Source organism: Lemur catta, chromosome 1 (genome assembly GCF_020740605.2).
Source record: "Lemur catta isolate mLemCat1 chromosome 1, mLemCat1.pri, whole genome shotgun sequence".
NCBI classification, from domain to species: domain Eukaryota; kingdom Metazoa; phylum Chordata; class Mammalia; order Primates; family Lemuridae; genus Lemur; species Lemur catta.
The window spans coordinates 142,836,607-142,863,476 of NC_059128.1; the positions used below are offsets into that span (position 1 = coordinate 142,836,607).

The 26,870-nt window shown below is 45.3% G+C and overlaps 1 protein-coding gene across 1 annotated transcript in view; it reads left to right on the forward strand.

Annotated features, from left to right (window-relative positions):
• SFMBT2 (Scm like with four mbt domains 2) overlaps positions 1 to 26,870 on the forward strand; it is a 149,863-nt gene that overhangs the window by 16,826 nt on the left and 106,167 nt on the right. Inside the window, exons 2-4 of the mRNA XM_045536215.1 lie at positions 939 to 1,092; positions 9,148 to 9,242; positions 11,628 to 11,868. Coding sequence (XP_045392171.1) covers positions 993 to 1,092; positions 9,148 to 9,242; positions 11,628 to 11,868 — 436 coding nt within the window. The 5' untranslated portion in view covers positions 939 to 992. The remainder of the gene's footprint in view (positions 1 to 938; positions 1,093 to 9,147; positions 9,243 to 11,627; positions 11,869 to 26,870) is intronic.

Below are 26,870 nucleotides of genomic sequence, written 5' to 3' on the forward strand. Positions count from 1 at the left end.
GAGTGTTCATTAGTGCTCATACATACTTGTATGAGCCTTCAATTTTGACAAAATCTCCTAATGTGCGTGTATTTTAAGAAATGTGTAGTGTTCCTAAAAGATATTTTACTAGTTTGTGAGTCGTGGAATATCCCATTGGTAGGGTATAATCCACTGTATTCTTTTTTTTCTTCATCTCTACTTGACCGGTTGCTGGTTTAAAATTCTGTCTACGTATGAAATGAATGAGAGCATTGAATGAATGAGATATTTAAAAACACCACGTTGGTTCCAGCTGCTCCTGCTGTCTCTGGGCTCTGATGTCAGTGAACTAGACAGCAGGATTCCGTGACAACGGGCTCTCACTCTGCCTCTTTTTGTCATATTAGAAGGCAAGTGAGGAATGGCAGTGGTATTTTTATAGGGAACGTCTTGTCCCTATTTCCAGTTTGCAAAAAGCACATTATTTGCAAATGTCGATACTTTGACTGGCTTTGCTAAGAGATCGTGTGACACTGGAGGTCTTTGTTCCTGAGCCGTGTGGTGCGGTACCGGCGTGCGTGATGCTGAGGTCCTAGAGGGTTTGCTGCTTCACTGCACTGAAGCAGAGGCGGGCCTCGCTCCACGCTTCCACCGTGGACTGGGAATAGAAGCATAGATTCTGTTTGTTGGTGAAAAATGTGTCCATCTCACTGGTGATAATGACCTCTAGAAAATTGATGGTTTTGCCATGCTGCGACCTTTGTTGTTGACCTTGCACAGAGGTGCACCCTTTAGTCTTCATTCCTGGTATTTTCTCTTATCAACATTACATTGCATCCTAAATGTTGCAATGAAGCGGTGGCAACGCTGATAGGATCACGTCATTTTTAGAGAGTTTCGAAACAAGTTAATGTAATTCATGTAATTAAAGTGCTCTGACTTGTTTGCTTTCTTTCTTTCTTTTTGGTTGCTCTTAGGTAATTCTTCCTGCAGGATGAATTAAGAGAAGGGGACACTTAAACTCATCAGGAATGGAGAGCGGTTTGTCAGTTTCCAATATGCAAGACCCTTCATCTTCACCCTTGGAAAAGCATCTTGGTTCAGCGAATGGAAATGGAGACCTTGATTCAGGTAGGGTTTTGTTTTCTAGATCCACCTGGCTTTTTGATATATTGACCAATATCTTTCTGAAAATGTTCAGGAAACAGTGGGGCAACATTTCTACCTAGATCTCACATTCTGCATGTTCCTGGGATTTGCTGTCCATTTTATTTATTTATTTCTTTATTTATTTTAAAATCAGGGTCTCTCTCTGTCACCCAGGCTAGGATGCAGTGGCACCATCATAGCTCACTGTAACCTCAAACTTCTGGGCTCAAACAATCAATGATCCTGCTTCATTCTCCCCAGTAGCTTGGGCTACAGGTGCATACCCCCACGCTCAGCTAATTTTTTTATTTTTTGGAGAGATGGGGTCTTGCTATGTTGCCCAGGCTAGTCTCGAACTTCTGGCTTCACGCGATTCTCCCACCTTGGCCTCTCAGAGTGCTGGGATTACTGTTGTGAGCCCCCGAGCCCAGCCTGTAGTCCTATTTAAAAGGCTACATACAGCAGCTTTAAAGTTAATGCAGGATTCGGGTCAGATTAATATTCCTATACTAAGTATAGCAGGCTCAATTATAGTGAGATGACACATCACTTCAAAATCTCAGTGGCTTAAAGCAGTAAATATTTATAAATCATTACACCATCTCCAGCAGACCTCACTGTGTGCCGTCCTGCAGGGTCGGGTGTGTCATGATCGGGAAAAGCAAAGCGGGAGGTCTTGAGCCAGCCATTTGGTGCTCTAGCTCAGAAGAGACAAATGGCTGTCTTTGTCCAGCATCTCTTGACCAGAAGTTGGTCATACGTTTATGCCACAGCAAGGGAGACAGGGAAACAGAATTCTCCCCCCATGTGCCGGGGAGAGACAGGAGAACTGTGTCTGCCTAAAAGACACAAGACATTTGCAAAGTGTTGAGCACATCTTTGGGAAAAGTCTGTATGTGAAAGAAAGATAGGTCGTGGGGGTCTTCAGTAAAGTGTTTCTCCCTTCAAAAAAATCTGAAAAAACAAAATAATCCCCCCCTGCAACACAGCCTTTCATTGAATGTTAATATTTAACTAATGAATTTACAAATGTATCTTTTTCTAAATGTTTACACAATAGATGGGTTTATTCAAAAAGAATACTTTTTTTTTTTTTTTTTTTAAGAAAAGGATTGCCCTTATGTGTACATAACAACAGATTAAATAAGGACAGTTTAGTTGTCTGAGTCATAATCATTTGCTGGGGTGAATTCCTGCAAAAAACGTTGCTCATTAACTCGGTGGGAGACTTGACCACTGTCTAAAGAAATTACAGAGTTTGTCTTCACATTTTGATGAGACCAGTCAGTGACAGGATTACAGATCGCTTGATAGCATTGGACTTGTTCGATTAAGTTTATTAAATTATATCTGTATCTGTAAAACACCTGGGAAACCCTCAAATAAGTGCATGCCTTAGTATGTTGAAAGAGGTTAACATCTGTTTCAAAATCAGCTCAGCTGTCCCAGGTTAAGATTTTCTACATGTACAGTGTATTCGAAGAAACGTCTTCTCCTTCAAGTAGAGCCAAATCGTTACTGCTGGATAGAAATATGGAAATTCTTTTCCGAGAAAGCATAGTCCCATAGACTGAAGGTTCATCCTCATTGTTCTACTTCTATTTAAGTACAGATTTGTCTTTTTAAAAAAGCCTTTGTTGTTTGCCGAGTGACGTTATTTTTCCACGTTTGGAGATCCCGAGCTGTCACCATCGTTTTGTAGTAGATCATCTGCACACATGCGAAGTCTGTCATTGCATCATTCTCCGTGGTGTGTTTTCAAAAGTGCTTCAAGAGCCAACTGTGTGTTGGCTTTTCATGTTCATGCAGCTGCTATATATCTCTCTAGCTTAAGTAGATGCTGAGACTCATTAATGATAATCTGGTGTCAGGAAGATGATTTGTACTGACATTTCCTTGAGGCTGATTGTGTGCGTGGGAAGTCTAGAGTCACAATCATTGTGTCCGCGGCTGGGGGAGTCCGTGCCGAAAGCCCGCGTAGACTCACTTCTTGATTAGTTCCTTGTTTTGGGGGGCAGGGGATGGCCTAAAACATACAAGATGTTCCGGTCTTTAATAGAAATAGTATTTCTCAATAGCTCTAAATTATCTTAACGTTTTTCAGCTATTGGCCCGGATCCCACACCCCTTCCCCCCAAGAGGGCTAATCTGCCCTTTCTCTTTGGAATCCCTGTGTATGCTCGTGCAGGGAGGAGAGTTTTAGATGACGCTACAAAGACAGACACTTTTAAAGCAGAAATAAATGGAAAGCAGGGTCTACGACTTGGGAGCGTGCAGAGGCTGACTTCATTCTAGAAACTCAAATCTCATTTTGACTATTGAAACTATTAATCAGGTATGATTCTTCAAGGAGTTTTTTATTATTTTTTCTGACGTATTAAGACACAAGATGTTTTCAGTTCTGGAATCCCTTGTGGGGATATTTTATTCTGGGACCAATGGGGGCGTGCTTGGGGCTGCACAGATTCTTAGTGCTCAGGGTCTTTTCCTGGTGAGAGTTTCTGGTGGGGGTTTACATGTCCCATATTCCAGAGAAGGCACGTCCAGTGTTCTCCAGCTGGTTCTAAATCGACTGTTGAATGAGGGACGATGGCTATATGAGCACGTGTTCAGACAACACAGCAGGCATCACAATTTCAAGTCCTTTACTTGTGTTAACTCCCTTCACCCTGTCGCAACGCACTGACGTAGCTGCTTTTGTTATCCTCATTTATAGATGGGTGAAATGGGTGGTATGTCAAACGCAGGATTTAATCTCAGGCATCCTGAGACACCCGGGGAGACTGCCCCTTCAGTGCAGGGACGAGTCATCAGGAAATCCTGACGCACACACACAACATGCACACACTCATGTGTGCACACACACATACTACGGGACAGAGGCACAAGTCTGATTCTTTGCAGTTCTTTCCTACATTCCACCGTCCCCTGTCCCCGTGCTGCCTGATGCATCACTGCATCTGTCCAACAAGTGACTCCACTTACGTGTCCACCACTCTTCTCTGAGAAAATCATGGGGTCAAAGAATGGAACAACCTAACCTGGTTGCTCCAGGGTGTTTTTCTCTTGGGTTGTTTGTTTCTCCCCACCCTGAACCCCAGCCGCTGTGATTCCTTGTCGTGAGGATTCCCGGAAAGGAAAACTTCAGCTGAAAACTGCAGACTCTGTGTCTGATTGCAGGTGTTTTTCCCCTTCTTTTCCTAAGGAAAGCTCACATCATAGCCAGGATTAGTCACTGGCTCCCATGTCCTGCAATGGGCACAATATCACATTCCGCCTCCTCCCAGAAGGGCCGAGTACGTGCCTGACACGAACACAGGGAGGTGGAGTAGGCGGAGAAGAAAGTGCTCTGGGACGGCCGGGATTCTGAGTCTTAAATGGCCGTGATCAAAACAAGCAGAACAGTAGGCGAACGCAGTGCTCCACAGACTCCTTGGCACTGTTTTTACAGGCCTGAGAAGTGTCATTTCCTGATGAGGACTGTAGATGAAGCAGCCTCGCACATTTAGGCGAGGCGAGCCTCTGCGTAGAGAGAATTATGCTGGAAACATGGGCTGGATTCTTTTTTTTTGGCGTTGGGATTATATTAACTGGAGAACCGCAGGCTCTTCTATTTGGGAAGGAGAGGAGTCAACATTCTTCTTAGAAAAACTCAGACCCGGGAACTTCTTGTTGCGAATGAGTTCTGTGTGGCTCAACGCTCTTCCCTTTTTTTCCTAACCTCTTTGAATAGTTGCGGCTTCCCCTGGCTAGCTGATTTTTATGTGTGTGTGTGTGTGTGTGTGTGTGTATGTGTTTTTTTCCTTTTCCTTTAGAAAAAGTCTGGCCGTCTGGGTCGTGGGGGTAGCCAGGAGGACCTTTGTGTCAGGAGGACTGTCCCCCCACCGTGGCGTGGTCTTGCATTTGTGGGCTTAGGTCTAAGGTCAGCAGCGGGCGACTGTTCCTTTCTGTCTATGCTGTTGCTTATATATGCTTGCAATTGAACTAGTTTCTAAATCTTATGACAGTAAGAAGTGACTGTCAGCATTTAAAACAAGGAAGATTCAATGTCTTCTTTCTCTTTCCACATTTAAAACAATGCCCAGCACATAAGCATGTGCTCAGTAAGAACTGGGTTCATCCCCAATCTGCCATTCTCAGTTCCTTTACTGGGTCCTGGCTACAGGCTTTAATATTCAGCCTTGTAAAGTGAGTCTCATTTCAGATTGTAAAGTTGTACAAACTCAAGATTTTATTACTTAAAAAAAAAAAAAAAAAAAAAAAAAAAAAAAACGATGTATGGGCCACTTGTTTATCCCATTGTTCGCTGGGACTTCGCTTGTACTCCGACTTCTAGTAAGGTATGCTTTTTATGTTTATTACGAAACACGCTGGTTCCACAAATAGCTTTCTGTTTTCCAAAGCTGGATGGCTGCTAACGAACACGCCTGTTTTCTTTTAAATTGTGAAATTTCCTCCGTCGCGTTGCACGGTTGGTTTTCATGACGTCATGGGGAAAGGCGCCCTGCTGGTTCACTGATGGCGGGGGAGACTGTCAGAGTTTCCTTGGCAAAAGGTTTATGGGTTTAAGAGGTTTATGAATTACCTATAAATATTTGCACTGGGTTTATGAGACCTCTCCTCATAAAACATTGTGTGTGTTTATCTGTTGCTCGTTGAGATGTCTTTGGAGAATCAGCTGCTTAGGGCACACAGACTCCAGGAAGGGTTATATGTGACAGATTTTAAGAGGCTGTATTGTGATAACCCTAAATTTTGTTCATGACTTTGTTGAAACAGCACAGAGTCATCAGAGCCGGGCGTAAAGATTTTGATTGTTTTAAATCCCACCCTGGGCTGACGTTTGGGATGCTTCTTAACATGTGTTCCCTGGGCCAGCACAGAGTGACAGGGCTGACTGTTCTTCCTGACACCCACCGGGGGGGTCCAGTGTCACCCTCTGTCCCCATGGTTAGCTTGACCGAATAAATGAGCGTACTCCGAAGTATAGAGCCCGTTATGTTGGGAAATGTAGTTCGTAATGAATGACAGTTTGGTGGAAGCACAATTTTTGGTAAAATACTAATAGCATAGATTAGAATTGTATGAAGAATAAAGAACTGTGACCAATGGTCTCAAAGTCGAAGTTGAGAAATTTGGGCTCCGGTCACCCCTGATTTGAAGCGACAGTGTCATTGAATCTTAGCGGGTAGTGGTGACCTGGTGCTCTGAGGCCTCCCATCCCAGGCGCTGTGGCAGCAGGCGGTTTCTGACGGTTCAGCCTCGAATCACATATTTCTGATGTGAAGGAACAACTCGCTCAGCAAGACGGCTCGTCCATCTTTCAATAGTGGTTGTTCTTGGAGGCCTCTTGCCTCCTTCGGGCCAGGACTGAGTTTCATGGTGACATCTTCCCCGCAGGTTCGCAGACAGGTTCTGGGGTCGCAGCCCACTCCGCTCTCTCTGTCTTAGCCGCCTCCTGTGTCTTCTCTTTGCCTGGTTTTGGCTGTGGAGTGTTTGAATGCTCACCAACACGGAAAGACAGATGGGTCAGCCTTGAAGTGACCCTTGGATTCTGCAGGTGGAGAAACGGGGTGCTGGTGGTTTCTGATATGTGGGGTGCAGCAGGAGAAGGAGGGGGAAGATGCTTCGTAAGAGCCCTGGCTTTGAAATCAGACAGCCTGCGCTGGGCTCCCGACTCTGGGCTGGGCAGCGGAGGCTCTGGATGACTCCCTCACCATTTTGAGCTCCTGCAGTGGGTTCTGTGAGTGTCCATCCATCAGGGTTCTTGGAAGGCTTACAAGGAATTGCATGGAAAGCGCTGTTGTAGTCCACTTTGTGTTGCTGCGGCGGAATACCAGAGGCTGGGTAAAGAGAACAGGCTTATTTGGCTCACAATTCTGGTGGCTGGAAAGTCCAGGATGGGGCAGCCACATCTGGGAGGGCCCCACGCTGCTTCCACTCCTGGGGAAGGCGGAGAGGATGGGGCTTGGGCAGAGAGATCACATGGCGAGAGAGGAAGCAAGAGAGAGAGAATGAGCAAGTTAGACTCTTAACCAGCTGCTCTCAGGGAACTAGTCCATTTTTTGGAGAGCCAGACCCCACCCCTGCTGGAGGGCATGAATCTATTTATGAGGCACCTGCCCCTGTGACCCAGACACCTCCCACCAGGCCCTGCGTCCCTGCATCGCCACATTGAGCTTGAATTTTGGCAGGACAAGCTGCGTCCAAAGCACAGCAAGCAGGTGGCAGAGAACTGACACCCAAACACAGTGCTGCTCTCAGGACCCTCCGGGGAGGGTGGTGGCTTTGTGGGGCTGGAAGTGTCCACACGAGCTAGCACAAGGGGGTTATGGGTGGGGGGGAGTCTGGTTGAGCTGAGGCGAGACAAGGAGGGTAGAGAGAAATTCTGGACTTTCTCTGCAGCAAGTTCGCTATCCTCAGACACTGTGACACTGTGCTTGGACACAGGCAGATAAATGGTGCTAAGTTGATGTCTCTGGTGCAAGAGAAAGCAAATTTGGCAGTCGATGCCCTGTGCTGTCTGGGGTGGGGGGGTGTTTTGGGCAGAGCCAGCAGGTGCCCCCCTGAGGTGTTTTGCAGAAGGTGACACCGTGGGTGTGTTTCTCTGTGTCTTCAAAGCTCGGAACTCCCTGGCATCACCCGTCCTTAGCTGGGGGCTATGGGCCCCGTTACCTTTTTTGGGGAGCACATTTCTGCCTGAAGAGCTTCAGCCCCTGGATGGAACAGAATGTTGGGAGAGCTACAGAGGGAGGGTTTTCTCCTCAGATGGCTTTTTCTTTCTTTCTTGCACGTTCGATTGTAAGTCACTTGACTGGGATAAAATTGAAGGAGGGGATTCTAAGCAACTTCGGCTTAGAAGCAAAATCCAAGATAACTTTAGCATCTTCTGACTGTACAAAAATTATCCTCTTCTCTCAATTTCTGAAACGGTACAGAGTATTAGGAGAGAATTACCCTTCCTACTTACAAGTTAAAATTTTTTAGTAGAAAAAAGGTAGTGAAAGCCTCCAAAATAAGGCTTTCTTCTTAGACCCAGCTGTCCCTAATTCTCCTGCCCCCCTGAACAAGACGGACACTATTTCTGCACTAACTTGGATGCCTGAAAGCAGTATTTACGCCTGGGTGGTGAAGTAGGCTCCTGCTTATAGAACCTACACGGGTTGGACCTCAGCATCCATTGAGCCTTGTTGCAGGAGAAGAGAACCCAAATTTTTGAAGCTCTCATTTGCCTGTTTGGACAGCTGCTCCTGTTGTATGTTGGTTCCTTCCTTATGACGGCCTTGCAAATATGTTACAATACTGTGTACACCTTACTATTTCTTTCCATGTGAAACCACGACATCACATGTATGCTACCTATCCCTGAAAATGTGTTATTTGGTGCTTTTCAGTTATACAAATTATATCTTATGTACAGCCTTAAAGGTTTTGGGAATTGCCTGGTCTGTGGGAATTTCAAATGGTTAGCATTTTCGGAGCCTGGGTGTGCATCTGATTGTCTTTCTCTTTGTTCCGTGGGACCAGAGGGGCACACGTTCTGTTGGTGTATGCTGCTGCGTCCGGCTGAGAGCTCTGTCTCTGCAGCAGGCGAGAGTCAGGGATCCTGGAGGGGGGAGGCGTGTCATGGACAGACAGCTTGTTCTCCGTACACAGGATGGGTACTCGGTGCTCGATGGTTTCTGGCACCTTGTTCTCCCGCAGCGTGGGGCATCCACCGTCGTGCATTTCAAGCCAACACAGGGACATGCAGCAGACATGCCTTAAAACAAGCCTCGTGTCCTTTACCCGACAGCACTTAATGTTACTGTTAATTTTGTCAGGGTCGTCAAAGCAGAGTTTCCCCGGTGTTGTCCTTTCTTTAGTCAGCGTCTCTAAACTCAGCCACGTGAAGCTCGGAGAGGAATTCGGCAGTGCCCTCCTCACCATGGAATTAGCTTAACCTCTCGCACGCGAGGGTTTTCTGGTCTCACGTGAAGGCCGGCCCCTTTCCTGCCTTCGCTCCAGCATTGATATTCTCCTTTCGTTTTCCAACAGAGGAAGGTTCCAGCCTGGAGGAAATCGGCTTCAACTGGGGAGAGTATTTGGAAGAAACAGGTGCCAGTGCTGCACCCCACACATCCTTCAAACACGTACGTGAAGCAGCTTTTCCCTGCGACCCGCATCTGGGGTGGGAGGGAAGGGATTCTCCAGGGAGAAGCCAGAGAACTGATGGGAAGAGGGACATTCTGCCCAGATTTCGTGGGATAAAGAGGGACCATGGAAATTAGTTTGGTTTTCACAGATAGCTACAGGGAAAATGAGCCACAGGTAACATTGATCCGAATAAATAAAAAGCTAACGAACTAGGCAAGTAGGTATAATGTGTAATGTCTTCTTTGTAGGTGTAATGGCTATATATTGTTATTTTGAATTGATATTTTTATTTTGAAAGGACACATAAAAGTTTTATAGCCATTTGTAGGCAGGTGAGTCATAGCAGAGGAAATAACCATTAAATATGCTGAGAGCATTTGGACCCAATCAAAAAAAAGATGCCATCAATAGTTATTTCTTTGCAAATAATGTGAAGAGTATGCCCAGCAGAGGGCAAGTCCTAGAAAAAAAAAAAATTCAGTTTGTATCAGATTTTTGTGTAGGTGTGAGATATTGGTAATGTGTCATTGGTAAGGAAAAGACTCAATTTCCAGGATCCAAGTTCTTAGGTGTCAGTATTGTTTTTTTTTTTTTTTTTTTTTTGAGACAGAGTGTCACTTTGTTGCCTGGGCTAGAGTGAGTGCCGTGGCGTCAGCCTAGCTCACAGCAACCTCAAACTCCTGGGCTTAAGCGATCCTACTGCCTCAGCCTCCCTAGTAGCTGGGACTACAGGCATGCGCCACCATGCCTGGCTAATTTTTTCTATATATATTTTAGTTGGCCAGATAATTTCTTTCTATTTTTTTAGTAGAGATGGGGTCTCGCTCTTGCTCAGGCTGGTCTCGAACTCCTGAGCTCAAGGGATCCGCCCACCTCGGCCTCCCAGAGTGCTAGGATTACAGGTGGCGCCACCGCACCCGGCCCAAGTGTCAGTTGGAAATGGAGGTTTGACTCTGAGACATTTTTGCACTGGGCTACCCAGGGTGCAGAGATTTAGCCTGAATATCATAAGCAAGTTGGGGCAATTTCTTACCCTCTTCTTCCTGTTGGCTCCTTGGCTGAATGAAGAAGCCAGAATTTTGATTTCTTATTTTTATTTATTTTTTTCTTCTGAGACAGGGTCTGACTATGTTGCCCAGCCTGGCCTTGAACTCCTGAGCTCAAGCAATTCTTCCACCTCCTGCGTGGCTGGGGTTACAGGCATGAGCCACTGCGTCTGGCTTGATTCCTTATGTTAATAAAACATTTTATCCTTTTTGGAGGTGCAGTGTTTTTTTGAAAGGGAATTTAAGATTTCACTTAAATTTGCGTGACCTTGTGAAGGCAGGTGGCTTTCCCCTTTCTTTTTGTCTACTTACCATGCCGTAACGGCTAGTGTATTAGCAATGTGACTGTTAGGAATGTGGCTGTTTAGTAAAACCAAGAGCTAAATATTAAAATGTAGCAGAATCAACACTTTCCTAGCCTACAGCATGGCTGTGTGTTCCTGCAAAAGCCACTGTAGCATTTACAGCTTAAGATGCTGGGATGATTTGGTGGTTTCCTTGGGCAGTTGAGGATAACTTGTTCCTTTCTTTCTGCACCAGTTTCTCTCTGTATGGGGCCACTCCCTCTTTCTTTGATTTGATCAATTATCTTGCCTCCCTTTAAGCCACAGTGTAGTGTCCTGGAGGGCAGCACTGGAGCTTGTCCCACAGGATGCAGAATGTCCCCAGGCCTGTGTGCCAGGTTTAAAGGGAAAGCAGCATTGGACCCAGGGAAATGTAACTTATAATTCTAACATCTTGAAGCAACGGCTGCTTATGGACAGCAGGACATGTCAACTTTGGAATAATATGAAAAACTAGAAAGCTTTTTTTTGGGGGGTGAGGGCTGATAAATAGCAATAGATTATAACCCTTAATTAAAAAAAATACATTTTCTAGGACTATGCTGTTCATGAAGTAGCCACGACCACGTGGATCTTTTGAGCACTTGCAAAGTGTGTAGTCCAGATTGAGATGTGCACCAAGTTTAGAATACGCACCAGGTTTTGGAGGCTTCGTGGGAAAACAAGAATGTCAGATATTTCATTGATGTTTTTTATATTGATTACGTGTTTGAGGGGATACTATTTTGAATATATTGGGTTAAATATAATATATTGTTAAAATTAATTTTATCTATTATATCTTGCTTTTTTTTTTTCCTTCCCCCTTAATGTAGTTATTAGGAAATTCAGCATGACATTTGTGGCTCGCATTATATTTCACTCAGACGAATATATGCCTGTTCTAGGGCAGCAGATGTATTGGTTTAAGGTGCTGTGTTTGTAGTAGTTCTTGTAATCTCCTGGATGCATGTGGCTAATAGCAGCTTTTCTGTGTTTCTGACTCCTGAAGGTCGAAATCAGCATTCAAAGCAACTTCCAGCCAGGGATGAAGTTGGAGGTGGCGAACAAGAGCAACCCGGACACGTACTGGGTGGCCACCATCATCACCACGTGCGGGCAGCTGCTGCTGCTGCGCTACTGCGGCTACGGGGAGGACCGCAGGGCCGACTTCTGGTGCGACGTGGTCATAGCGGATTTGCACCCCGTGGGGTGGTGCACGCAGAACAACAAGGTGTTAATGCCGCCGGACGGTGAGCCCCTGTTTCGAAGGCTTTGATTTGCAAGCGATTGTCCTTCTCGATGCCTGTGGTTGCTGTAGGGGGGCAGAGGGAACCTTGCAGAGCACCCTAAGGGATTTAGCACGAAGATCTTACAGCTCTTTGAACATCGTCTCTTGGGCCTTGTTAGCTGGAGGGTACCAGGGTGAGCAGGGAGAGGATGAGTTTTCAGATGTCAGAGCCGGCTCTGGCGGTTGAGCCAACTGTGCCTTTGGGAAATGAAAGTGTTTGAGCCTCATCCTCTAATTGCTGTCGGAGGGTAGGAAAGGAAGGCTGATGGGATAATACCAGGAATCGAGGTCTTGTTTTCTCTTTGGCGGTTGATTATCTTGTGTTTTTTTCTGCTCTAGTGAGTCGACATTTCAAACAGAACTAGACAGCATCTTCAGCAGGCTTCTCTAATAAGTCTTGGTCTGTCGTGTCGTGGGGAGGCTGTCAGGGTGTGAAGCATTAGAAAACCTGACAGATGAAGACAAATGATGTCGCTCTCGAGGGAATGGTCAAAAGCTCATAGATAAGATCCATTTAGTTGCCACAAAGCTGGGACTCTGGAAGGGGGCAGTTCAGGGGAGATCTGGCAATGTCTGGAAGCATTTTTGGTTGGGGAAGGGTGGGGAGGGGCTTGCTACTGACATTTAGTCGGAATAGGCCAGGGATGCTATGCTGCTAGACCCCCCATAATACACAGGACAGCCTAGTAGCTACGAATTGTGGGCTCAACCGGACATAGTACTGAGGTCGGGAGACCCTGCAGGGAAGAGTGGGTTGCATATTATAATAAATGCATTAAAGAAATGCCTCCAAACCCGTAAGTGAGAAAACCAGAGTTCAGCCAAGTATTTGAGTCTCAACACCCTGTGCTCTATGTTTCATTATGTGATAATGGCAGCAAAGATAACTTGCAGGCTATCGGTGCTACCTGTCAAGCATGTGCCATGTCTTCTTAGCAGCCTGTTTTTATTTTGAAGTGATGTGTAGACTTTTGGAGGTAAAATCCTGAGGTTTGTTTTGTCCGTGATAGTAGCAGTGACCTGAGATTTCAGAGTATCTGAGTTTTAGCATCTTCTTCTTAGGTTATAATACATTGTTTTTCTGGTTGGTGGGAATGGTCGGTGGTTTTTTATTACCCTTTGTTGTGCATAATTGATCACCTGCTAAGGAGGGGGCCGTAAACCATGGCTGGAGTTTCAGGGTTGCATTTATGTGACATTTGTCAGGACTGAGTTCGTTGCCTTGGCCTTAGCTGACATCTTGACCCTGGATTGTCTCAGAAGAAGGAGAAAACAGGTCTGCTTTCGTTCCTTCCCGCTTTGGGTCTTTGCACCTGCTCTCTCCTGTGCCAGGAACCTTCCTCCTCCCTTCTCTCTCCTCCTCCTCCAGCTTCCAGCAGCTCTCTCTTCCTCTGCACCGAGGTCGACACTGATGCTGTCTGTGCTCACGTGTGAGGTCAAACCCTCTCTGTGCCACATGGACGCCTGAGCACTTTGTGCCCATCACGGTTGCAGTTGTGCTTTTCCTTTTGAGATATAAGTCACATACCATAAAATTCATCATGTTAAGGTGTATAGTTCATTGATTTTTAGTATGTTCACAAGGTCATGCAACTGTTGTCACCATCTAATTGCAGAACATTTTTGGATTGGCCCCAAAGTCACTCCCCAATCTCCCCGTCCCCCACAACCACTGGCCATCACTAATTGACTTTCTGCTTCTGTAGATGTTCCTATTCTGGGCTTTTGACATGCATGGAATTCTGCCGTATGTGGCCTTCTGTGTTTGGCTTATTTTACTGAGCGTGGTATCCTTAAGTCTCACCCCTGTGGTGGCATGTGTCAGAGTTTCCTTCCTTTTCAAGACTGAGTAATAGTCCATCGCACGGATCAACCACATCTTGTTTCTCCATGCATCAGCTGGTGGACGTTTAGACGCACTCGTACTTCCAAACGTGTGGTTCTTTAAACAGTACATTCTACCCACCTGGACAGTAAAGCCCTTCATGTGAGCTCAGTGCCCCGGGAACCCAGTGCCAGCACTTACTGCCTATGCTTGAGAACTTCGCAGCGAAGATTCACTGGGTCCCTAGCTGAGTGATGCCCTCACTGCTTACGTAGTAGTCCGAAGTGGTAAGGAAAAGAATCGCTGCTGGTAGCAGGGCAGGAGCTGCCGGCGCTCTCCTTAACCTGTTTCCCTTGTGTTTGGGTTAGACCTGTGTCTTCCATCTGCAAGTGGAGCCTCGTGTCTGACCCCTCTGCTGAAGGGCACTTTGCAGGTGAGCACTGGAGAATGATGGTTAATGAATCAGGCTCTACTTTTAGTTCTCATTCCAGTTGTGCATAAGCAGATCAGAGGGGAAGGAGGCACGTTTTGGGCTAAACAGTGCCCTGTAATGCTTTTGGGAATGCCTGCATCACTTAGCCCCAGCCCCAGCCCACATGGGTCCTAAGTGACATTTTTAAATCTGCCTTTGAATTAAAACCACCACTGGGGTGAGAAGATGTGATGTCACATTTGATTATTTAATCTTCCTGTGATTTCTGATTTGTCATAAATCAGCCTCGATGGGTAAATTATACTGATAGAATATTGGGAAAATACCAGTTCTGGTTGGAGCATTAGAGACCTTCTCCCACTCTGCACACAGACGCCATTCAGACACACCCCCACACGCTCAGGAGGGGACAGACACATGCGTGTCCATTGGGAGGAGTCCAGAGGGGAAGCCCAAGGGGCGGGGGCGGGAGAGTTGGGCTGATGTTTTCATCATCACCGTCACGACTCCCTCTTAAGGTTTGTCACGAGAGTCACTAAATGCCCTTGGAGAGGACGCAAGGTGGTTTCACTTCTTAATAGCTTCCCTAGTGAATAGTTTTAGAGAGAAGTTCTGGGGTACTGAGTCTTAACAATCTGAGAGCTAATGGATTCATTGGTGAAAATCCATGCTGTTGCTTGAGAGAGGGCAGAGTGTAGGAATCAGTTCTTCCTTCTCACTTGGAAATGTGCAGCCATCACAGCTTCAGAAACACCGTCCCATTTGTACCTCACCGACTCTGCTATTAGACGAGACACAGCCCCGTACTTACAATGACAAGTTCAGAGTGAAAAACGGGAAAACCCTGCAAATAGGGAAACCGTGAATGTGACTGAAAGATTGAACGTCTGTTCCAGCAGTCACAAGTTATGCTAATTTGAGGATTTCTTCAGTGATTTTTTTTTTTAAGAAACTTAAAAAAAATTTAGTAGGTAAATCAATATAACTTGGAAATCTTTAGTGCAGAGAACAAAGTCAGGAAATAGCAGGTTCATGGGGCAAGAGGTTTTATTGATTGCTGTAGGACGGAATAATTATTGCTTTGTAACCAGAGGCAGCAGTTGTTCCAGAGGGAATAGTAGGATCTATTTTTTGAGCAAGGATTCTTGTTCGTGTTGTTTTCTGTCTTAGAGAGCTAATATCATTGTAAATTCTGCAGCTAGGCCTGGTCGATCTTCGTTGCAGTTCAACTTGAAAGGCATCGTGGAATATTAGCAGGAGTTACAGCAATCCACGGTGCATGATGTTTCTGTCTGGGAGGTTCCGTGGTGGGAGAGAGATTTCCTTACTGATCCCGGGAGGCAGAGAAGTGTAAAGGGAGGGGCCTGAGGTTGGAGCCAGAGGTCTGGGTTCTTATCCTGCCTGTGCTGTTAGCACAAGTCCGTGGGAGGGTCCGACTTCAGCGATCCATCTTTGGAAGGAGAGGATTGCAGTGCATAATTACCAAAGAGATTTCCAGTGTGAAATGCCTTGGTTTGTGCTCCCTGTGAAGGAAGAAAGATGCTAGTCGTCCTACTTAACGCTTGGAATTACAGTCGGTAGAAGTCTAGCCCAGGAATCTGTCCTAACACAGAAGTGAAGTGTCTGAATTACTGTTGGGGATGATGGATTAGGGGCCACATTCACTAGGTTAGGAAGTTATCGTGAGTGCCTGGGTGAGATTTCCCTCCATGAAGAAGGTTAGACGGCTATTCCCAGCCGGAACCCAGAGAACCAGGAGTGTTCAGTCCTTGACCGAGTCGAGTCTGGGCTGTGGATGGCAGCCGGGGAGTGTTTGGGAATTCTGCCCATTGTTTCCTGGTAGGAGGAGAAGGATGCCTCCCCTTGTCAGACTTAGCTCTCGGAGCTCCAGATCTTTCAGGATGTTTTGGGATTGTCCAAAGCGGTCTCCTCTCTTCTGAAGTTACTGCATTGAAAACAAGCGATTTCATTATTTCAGACAATAGCTTTACAATGCACATAGAACTGTTTATGGTTCTGTATTTTCCTGCCTTGTGATTTACAATTAATTTAAGCTGTGGATTAATGTGGGCTGTCCTCATTCTGTGAAATGTTACAAGGAAGGAGGAGCTCCAGGAGATGTCATTAGGACATGAGTCCCACCAGCAGTCAGAGAACTCCATCAATAAGGACGTGTTCAGAGAGACCTGGATTCAGCGGCCAGTTGGCCGTTCAGACAGCGGCGTTCCTGCTCCAGAGCTAATCGGCACTAATCTTTCATATTAAAAGTATTAAGGAACATACTACATGAAAGCACCACTAAGTGCCGCAGAGGATTATGGCTCTTATTAGCGGAGCAAAATGTGAAACGTTTTGGCTTGGTAAATCAATAAGGCCTGATTTATTCATAAGCACATGCAAAGCTCGCAAAGGGCAGCTGCCAAATAATTATTGTTTATGGTGATAATGTACGGAAATCATTTAATCCGGTGACTGTTTCATTGTTATTTATTGAGAAGTAGCGACATTACCTCTTAATGTCTGGGGCCGGGGAGCTTTGGAGTTTGAGCCGGTGCCTATTGAGTTCCTGCAAGGATGCTCCCATGTGGTTGCAGGTAAATATGTGCGGTGATGCGCATCCAAATAAAACCCCGCGGCTTATAAATGGAGGAGTATTTATGAGCGCTTTCCACTGTTGCAATAAAAATGTTGGAATTACGGTGCCTTAGGACTCCTGCCGCTAATTTTTATTTTCCCCGTTATTAAAATCTCTGTCATTTGAATTGCAAACTCTGCAGTCTTGCCAGAATGACTCAATTTACCATTCACAGTTAAATCAAAATTAGTGGAGTTAGTTAATATATAACTTATTTGAATAAAGGAATGTTTATTCATGAAGTGTTAGGAGAAAGTGTGAAGATGGCCTTCTGTTAGGTGGGTAGATGCTGCCAAGTTTCAAAGCCTGGATTCTTAGGACTGTTTTGGGGAATCGCTGTTTTTACTGGGGTTGACGGGAGAGGAAAAGATGCTGGCGGGTGGGTGGGCCACAGGACTGTGCAGTGGTCAGACAGGAGGACTTGTCGGGCCGTAAACATTGTTTAACTGTGGACCCTGAGAAGTAGAATTTGATTGTGTTTTATGAGACTATCAATGTTTAAAATTTATATTTAATATGTAAATGATATTTTAGTAGCACTAGGGAAGCTTAAATAATCACATTGTTTTCTTTGGTGGTCTTAAATTATAACTGGAATTGCATTTGTTTATTAGAAAATTCAGTGTGTATGCTAAAAACTCAAAGAGCAAGATTAATCCTAACTGGGTGCTCAGAGTTGGAAGCAGAGAGAGACTCATTAAATACTAGATAGCTTGATGTACAGAGAACAAAATACATTGGAATAAGAAAAGGTAGCATGTATTAATATTTGACAGGTATGGTAGTAAATAAGCCAAAAGTCATGGTTATGCATTAAAAAAAGTGAGTTAGTATCCCGTTGTCAAAACCGTTTTTGATAATGGTACGTGAAAGAAGGAATCTTCAGGTAGGAAACAAAGTCACCCTTTCTCTGGAGGCACTCAATGGTCCTTTCAAACCAATTCACCTGGTTTTGAATTCTGTCTGATCAGGTGGAGAGCCTGTATAGACATTCACCCTGGTGTAGCCCATGTGGGCTTGGCTCGGAGAAGGGCGAGTGAGTGTGCATATGTGTGTTTGCATGTTTTGATCTAAATAGGAATTTGAAGTCATTTTAGTACCTACCATTTGCAAGTCATGTCTTTTGAAAATTTGGATTATGGGCACCTTTTGAAAAATGAGAAGACGGGGACAGTTGGATCTGTGTTCCACATGGCAGCCTTCACCTGGATCAGACACCTCTTCAGGTGGACCATTCATTTGCTGTCTGGATCTTCTTACCTGTCTGGAGGGTTATAGACGTCCTTGTCTCGTCTTGTCCTTGTCCCCTCTGGAGCGTGTGACCGTAGGGTTCCATCTAACCCTTCTGGGCTTAGGGGCCCCTCTCACCACAGCCCAAGTGGGACCAGACCGGTCATCGCCAAGGTTTCTGTCAGCTCAAAAACGCTCTGAATATAAGAATTCAAAGAAGAGCAATGAAGGAAGTTTATGAAAGGGCTCTGCAATAACAGGCTCTATGAACAGAAGACCAGGAAACTATGTTTTTTTTTTTTTAAGCCCATGAAAGGAAAAACAGAACAAAGACCAAAAAAGTGAAGGCAGCTTCAAGGATCTTCATATAAATCAAAAACCTTTACAGAGGTAATGGTGAATAACTCCGTTTATGAGTAGAAAATGAGTGGTCCGTTCTCCTAGAAGTACCTGTTTGGTGTTTGTGTTTGTTTTGGGACACTTGCTATACACCATGAACTCCCTTTATTGTTGTCTTGCATGATGAATAAATGAACCATGAATTTTATCACGTTTGTGTCATAACTCTGCAATTAAAAACAGTTTCTGCATCCCCAAAATATTTTTATTTTGTGCCTCCTGTGGTACCAGGTAACTGCATTTAATCCTGTCCTCAGGACAGCCTGTAAGGTGGATGATAATATTCTTATTTTGCAGTTGAAGGAAATGTCACTATGCCCTGGTCGGGCAGCTCTTTATAGATTTTAAGCTAAGGGTGATTCTTCCCAGTTCTGAAATCAATGCTTTGAAAATAGCAGGGGGTCAGCAAATACTTATTGATTAAATTATATCAATAAGATTTTAGAGCTGTCAGACTTCAAATATCAGAAAAATATCACCGAGAAAAGTTGCAGAATCAGCTTGTTGTGATTTTGAGAAGGTTACTGTCCGGAATAGTTTCCACGGTGTCTTTTTTGGTGGCCAATAGACGGGAGAACCGCGGTCTGGAACCTCTTTGCCGGATGGTAATCATGAGATTATGTAAAGTTATGTAAATCGTATCAGATGCTATTTGGGTTTTCTGCACTCCGTGAAAACTGTGAGCACAAAGCGGTGACTAGAAGGTTTTCCTTTTTTGTGCTAGTCAGAAATGAATTTATTTCTTCTGCCTCTCAGTCCGCAGCATATGTAATTTAAGTCAAGCATGTGTTTGGTTCCGTGTGGAATTTGAGGGGGAGTCCGCGCTGTGTGTTTCCGAGGCCTCTTGTCTACATCTTTTCCTCCTCCTTAACTCTTTCATTTCCTTAACTGCCCGTGAATATCCTGAACGGTCCTCACGTGCAGCCTGCAAGGGAAGCCCCATGCCACCTCTGAACAGACGGGTGCCCCCGGCCTCTGGGACGTGTGGCTGCTCCAGCCTGGCCCTACCTTGCTGACCTTCTCTGTGTCCCCTCTGCAGCTCCGTGTCCACGTCCACTCTGCACCAGCTGCCCATGAGTCTGCTGGGCTGGGAGCTTCTCCCGCTGCCCTTCCTGCTCTGGCTTCCTGAGCAGGCCTGAGTCTCCTGCTGCTGCTTCTTAAGCCTCGTGTCATGGCTTGATGTTCCAGGGCCTAGTAGATGCCCCAGGGCCAGGCAGGTGTCCCAGGGCCCTGCCGTGTTCCATTGAGATTCATTTCGGGGCCATGCCTCCACTCCAGGGCATGCTGGCATTCCAGGGCCTTCCTGATCTTCCAGGATCATTCCTCTACCCTACGACTGTGTCCCTGTTCTAGGCCCTGCTGAGTCACATTCCAGGGCCATGCTGACATTCCAGGGTTGTGCTTGAGTCCTTCCCTACCTGAGAAGTGACAAGCCCTCCCTGAGTTCAGTGTTCGTGTCCACAGCCCCTGGCCGCTCATCTGTGTGCCCACTGGGATGGCTTACATGGGATTTGCTGATGTGGATGTAGTTCCCTATGCAGGGTTCTGTGACGTGTGATTAAAAGGGCTGTCGATGATGTGCCTTCGTCGTGGGTCAGCTTGGGCTTCTTCCAGGGGGTGCGTCTTAACTGTGGTATGGCCTGTCCTCAGCTCTGAGAAATAAGCAACATGCAAGTGGTCTTTGATGTGGGCACTACACTGCCACTCGCGTGAGAGGGGCCTCCAGCCCGGGCCCTGCCTTTTACAGAGCTTGGTGTATCACACGCATGGACAGACACGTGTATTGGAGAACAGCCGCCTCTCCCCTGGTGCCTGGGCTCAGCGCTGGGCCAGGTGTGTTCAGTTCATAGCAAACATCCTCCCTTGTGGCTTAAGGGACATGATTCTTTGTATCTCTTAAGCCCTCGGGACAAAGGCGGCTATATCTGAGTGCTGTGAATTTTGTGGGTTGTGGCACTGTCATTGTCAGAGTGCCAGATAAATTGATGGGCAAATCAGTTGTCTCAGAGAGCACAAATATGATAGATTTTTTTACGTAATGAAATATCACGGCCGGGCGTGGTGGCTCACACCTGTAATCCTAGCACTCTGGGAGGCCGAGGCGGGCGGATCACTCAAAGTCAGGCGTTCGAGACCAGCCTGAGCAAGAGCGAGACCCCGTCTCTACTAAAAATAGAAACAAATTATCTGGCCAACTAAAAATACATATAGAAAAAAAATTAGCCGGGCATGGTGGCGCATGCCTGTAGTCCCAGCTACTCGGGAGGCTGAGGCAGTAGGATCGCTTAAGCCCAGGAGTTTGAGGTTGCTGTGAGCTGGGATGATGCCACAGCACTGACTCTAGCCCAGGTAACAGAGCGAGACTCTGTCTCAAAAAAAAAAAAAAAAAAATCACTTTGCAGTAGTGCTGAGCGTGTTTTGATTCCAGAGGTGCTTAATAATTAGTACAGAATTTGCAGCTGTTGTATACATTGGCTAGGGAATATTTTACAATATTAAATAAAATTTAATTTTGTTTTGCAAAGTCAAAACAAAAGTATTTTACAGTTCAAATTCATACCATTCTCACGCATGTATATATAGCCATAGACATAACCTGGATGAAGCTTGATGTTGATTTTTCACATTGGCAGCAGGCTGGACATTGAGTGGTAGAATTGTGGATAATTCTATTTTACAAACATTTAAAGAGATGAAATTATGAAAAACAGATTAAAATGTTTAATTTTACTTACATTTTAGATTAAAATTTTTGATGTCCACTAATTTTAATTTGTATTTTACCCTTTAATGTTAGTAGCTAATTTAGAATATTAGAATAGTAGACCATTTGGAATAGGAGGATGTTTAGAAGGAAAATAGCTTTTTGGAAACAAAATGACTAAACGTTTTGAACTTTGCATTTTCTCTAATGTACATTTTTAGATAAAACATATTAAAACGATGTAGATGAAGTAATTATAATGGATTAAATATTTTAATCCATTAGGTGACTTCCTTGACTAGAACATGAATTTTGTGAAAGTCTTGATTTTTAACTAGGTAGTTAATGGTTTTGCTGAAATGAAGGCAAAGTAGATAAAGACAAAATCATTTATGAATTAGCTAAGTCTTTCTTTGATTACTCATCTAAACATTGCTGGCCCATCAACAGAATATCCAGACACATGTCATCATAATTACATTTAGTCATCTTTGGCACTGTGCCAGTTCCTCATCTATGAGCTATAGCTTATTATGTACTTTTTGATTGACATTATGAAGATATATTTGCCAGTGCAGGAAGATAGAACATTACGTAAAAGCCTGCTCGATTGATTGCTAACTTTCAAATCTTCAAACGTGTGGTATGTGGGCTACATTTGTGCTCTGCACAAGGTACAGGCGAGCCCATTCTAGGTTTTCAAGTGGAGCCCCTGTGAACTTGAAGCCTTTCGAAGGGTGACTTGGGCATGGGTGGACTTAGGGAGTCAGTTTCTACATCCTCAAATTCTGTCTCTTCCGTGAGATTGATCTGCCTGGGACTATACCAGTGGTGTCCTTTTCTTCCTTCTCTGTCCCTGTGTTTACCATTTTGAGAAGAATGTCACTCTGGTGGCTTGCCTTGAGATATCAAGACCTCATACCAGCCTTCCTGCCCATGGCATTAAGATGCATCAGTTTACCTTTTTATGTCTAATCATCACACATTGTTATGTTATTTTGATCAGGACTAAAGATAATTTTAAAAACTAAGCCAGGCTGGGCACGGTGGCTCACGCCTGTAATCCCAGCACTTTGGGAGTCTGAGGTGGGAGGATTGCTTGAGCCCAGGAATTCGAGACCAGCCTGAGCAGGGGTGAGACCCTGTCTCTACTAAAATAGAAAAATTAGCCAGGCGTGGTGGCAAGCACAGGTAGTCCCAGCTACTCGGGAGGCTGAGGCAGGAGGATCTCTTGAGCCCAGGAGTTTGAGGTTGCTGTGAGCTATGAAGACGCCACTGCACTCTAGCCAGGGAGACAAGAGCAAGACTCTGCAACAAAACAAAACAAAACTAAGCCAAAAGAAAATTTTTATTTTATGGTCCAAGAAATTAAAAACAAAATTAGGACAGGAGTCTGAGGCACGTGGGATGGTTCTGTAAGTTCAAGGAGATAAAGGAACTCTATATGGACTGATTGTTAAAGTAGCACTTAGTCATGTATGTTTTGAAATGCAGGATAGAGGGTCTCAGGTCATTCTATTGAGTGTACTTATGGGAGTGGATGGAGTAGCAGTTTTATTCAAAATGTCATGGTTGCAGAACACAGGAAATTTCACCCTTTGTGACTGTTTAAATGAATGAAAAATTTTTGAATGCCAAATTGGAATTGCATGGCGGGGAGACATGAGTTTTTCAAAATTCTTGTACGGGGGAGTGTTTGAACAAGAAGGTCTAAGAACCAGTTTTCACAAGTGGTACTCAACCACGGCCCTTCTTGTTCACCCATTAAGGTGTTGTTGTTGTTTTTTTTTTTTATAATTTATGTGTTTAGATATTCTCAGGGCTTTGGAAGGATTTATCATAATTGAGCTGAGTTTCTATTTCCATTGTTGGATTCCTTTGGAAATATATCTGCAAGTCTTTCTCTGAGTTCTTTGCTAATAGGAAAACGAGAGCTGGTGGAAAGATCTTGGGTTGATGGATAAAAATTCTCTTGTGGCGACCAGCTACTGTTTTGGTCCACTGTACTACCATATTACTGTTGCCATAGAAATGGAAACGTTTTTATGTCAGTCGATGGATATTGAGATTGTACTGTGTGTCCAGTGGTTTTTTGTTTTGGTGGGAATATACGGTATGGTTATGATTATGCATTTTGTATTGAAGCACATTTGTAACACACTCAACTTTGGCCAGCGGCATGTACTCAGATGAGGAACCCGTTCTTGGCGGTGAACGTTGTTTATGGTGAGTCCTAGTGTGCTTACTCATTTGTTGGTCATTTCTGCTTTGCTGTTGACCGTCTCTGTGTCTTGACAGAGAGGCATTGGAAGCTGATTTGTCACTCTGATCTCTGGAAGGTGGGGATTGTCACTCCTCTTGTCTGGGTAGGAACTTTTCTGAGACAGCACCTCTTTTCTTTTGAGTTTTTAAGATAGGCTGTAGTTATGCTAAATGGCTTTAGAGAGCTGTTCACCTGTCATGCAAATTTACAAGAGCGAAGGGGCTGACCTGACCCTGGAACCCGGAGTGCTGACTCTGTGGGCATCTGCCAGTGGCTATGTGGAACAGTCCCTGTACACTGCTCTCTGCTGGTGTTGAAATAAAATGTGGGCGGCTCTAGACCCGGGTTCTGTACATTAAGGGTTCTCTTCCGGCCAGTGTGCAGGGTGGGGGAGTATTGGTATGAGTCATGCTGCCCGGGCTAGTGGCTCAGCTCTGCCTGTCATCGAGTGGAACCTTGGACAAAAGTCACTTCATCTCTGGGCATTACATTCTCATCCTTAAATTGACAGATACCTGACTTTGCTCTCAAGGTGATGGAAGATACAAGTGCTGTCTGTAACCTGTCAAGTGCGAAGGGACCTTCATCACCACATTTTAACTTTTTAAAAAAATTTAATGTAAGAGGCTCTAATGGTCCTTGCAGAGAGGCCGTGACAAAGGGGGTGTGAGTGAGCAAGTGCCTCCCCCTGAAAGGGGATCCTAGAGACACAGCTCCAAGGCCCTGGGGCCTCTCCCTCTCTGCATCTCCTGTGCAGGGTACGGACAAACAGTTGCTTCTCTTCCCCTCTGTGGGCTCGGAGAATTTTGGTCACACCACCTTTGAAATTGTCATTTTTGCTTCATGTTATAATTGTTTATGGATGCATGATCTTACCCATTTGATTATGAAAGTAAGGCCCTGTGAACATTCTGTCACCAGAGACACATATTTCGGGCCTAATGCTACCACTTAATTAAATGTGCAAACTGGGACTCGGTATTTCATTTCTAACTTTTGTGACCTCCGGGGTTCCCTTGTGGAATTGGGATAATGAGAACTGCCCCACGGGATTGTTTTGTGCATGAAATGGGATTTGTATAAACTCCTCAGAGTGGTGCTAAGAACGTAGGCGGTGATCAGTAATGCGGTTTTTTCCAATCCTTCATTCTTCTGGTTCAGGCTGGTATTTTATTTCACCTTTTGATTTCTTGTAGTGCTTTGCGCATTAGTTGCAAAGTGTATAAAGAACAAAGCCTCTGTGCAAAAACAACAACACACAAAACTCATTAGTACCGGTGTGTGCGTGTTATTTATCGGAGAGCTTTTTCTCATCCCACTGCACTCACCAGCAGCAGTAACCGTGTTTGGTTTGGAATACTGGAAGCAGCAGGTTAGAAGCAAGGGAGGACAGCTGTTAGTCACACATCCCAGTATCACAAATAAGTGATAGCGCACAGCCGGATGGCCAGGGAGGAGACAGAGGATCCGGGAAGAGAGATCCACGAAAGAGCAGTCGGATGGCGTTTACTGCAGGTGCCAGTAGCCCAGCGCACAGGTCTGGAGGGCATGCACTTACTGCAGAGGGAAGTGTCAGCTCTTGCACAGTAAAGAAGAATAATTGATTTACGTGACTTAGTCCTCAAAAAAGTTCTAAATTTATTTTATATCTACCAAGTAGGTGGTGACAGCGGCATACAGTGTGGAGGAAAGGAAGATTGTTAAGGGCTGCCCTTCTATGAGTTGATGTGTATTATTATTATAGCTACCGTACAACTCTTCTATGACACCCAGACTTAAAGTATAAAACAGCCTTTATTTTGGCTCCTTAAACATGGGAGGGCCCCACAGCCAACACAGCGAGCCTGGACGAGCTGACCAGGTGTACAGGTTATGAAAGATACTAGTATTTCAAGATGCAGTGCGCTGTGCTGGTCAACTCACAGCCACGTGGGAGGGCGTTTGGCAGGTGAGCAACCAGAGCGGTGCTAAGATGTGGTGGGGGACAGGTGCCCGGAGCTGTCACAGGGATAGATGAGGCCGGCGTGGAAGGGTGGCTGGGTGGGGCTGGCGTTGAGGGAAAGCTCTGTGATAGGTCAGGTATCTGTTGCCATCGATTTTCTGATTTTCTAAGGTGAAGTGTTAAAGGCCCCATCAAGTGGACGGTGTGTCCAGATGGAGAATCCAAGTCACCTGCTCCAGGCCTGGGGATGGGGACCCGCCAGAGCACACATGATGCCATCAGCAGGAGGCCACCTTTGGAAAAAGTCTAGAACCTAGAACAGGGTTGGGAATGAGGCTGGGAGACTTACTAGGAAGGATGAAAGCATGACCGGACCTCGCCACCATGGGGGGCATGAGGTGGGGGTAGGGGGCGTGTGGTACTCCTGGGGCCCTGAGCTGAACACCTGGGTGAAGCCAGCCTGCAGAGGGATGCCCAGCCCTGCGTCTGAGTGGCTTAGTTAACATCGGGAGACACCTGTGAGGTGGTGATGTCGCCTTCTGGCCTCTTGGAGATGCGACTTCCCCGTGGGGGAGTTACAGATGAGTAGGGAGGTTCATACTGCAGGTTTGTGAGACGTCAGAGTCCGAGGGAACACTGAGAGTCGGAGAAGTGGACCGACTGCAGGATCTCAGTGTCCCGGGCTCTTTTGGTCTCACGCTGCTGTCTCCTTCGAGGGTGTCTCATCCTGACCACGGTGATGAGAAGACGTGGTACTTACTTACCGCTTCTAAGCACTTACACACCCTGAGGTCCAGAGGCTGCAGAAGTGACCGTGTCTACTTCCCTGCCATTCACGAGAACTCAAATGTGCCAAAGAGCTCTCGGTCAGGCCCGGGCAGGCAGCCTTTGCGTCAGCGCAGTTGCCTTTCCCTCAGTAAGCATGAATGTTAAGCACTTTTTAAAAACCTGCCTGCTGTCCAGAGATTAGCACACATCTGGTTACATCCAGCAGCTTTGAGTGTAGAATGATGACACAGAAAGACGCCTCGCTGTTTGTCTTTTAAAATATTTGTAGCGTATGCAGCAAGAATGTGCAGTAGCTAACCTGTGTTTCTAAAGAGATTTAATCAGAGGAAGTAGTGAAGAATTGAAGAGAGATGTGATTTTAAGGTTTTTCACAATTATTTTTCCTATTACTTCTTATGAACTCACAGAGCTGTTAAGTAGAGTTGATGAAACAATGTAAACTTTTTTAAAAAGCCCTTAATGACATATACACAATGGTTATAAGAGACCCCAACAGCCCTTTATGGATTATAGGAACAAGTTATGGCCATTAAAATGATCTGTAATTAACTTTTTCACACTAGATAGTTATATCAAGGCATTAGCTTCTGTTCAGCTTATTTCTTAGAAAAAGCATGTGACACATGTCTTTTGAGACCATCCTAAAACGAAACAACTCCCCCAGTCCACGCTAACTTGCCCCTAAACATAAACAAACAGAACCTCTTTGAAGATCTCCAAAGAAAATAAAATGTATCCAAAACA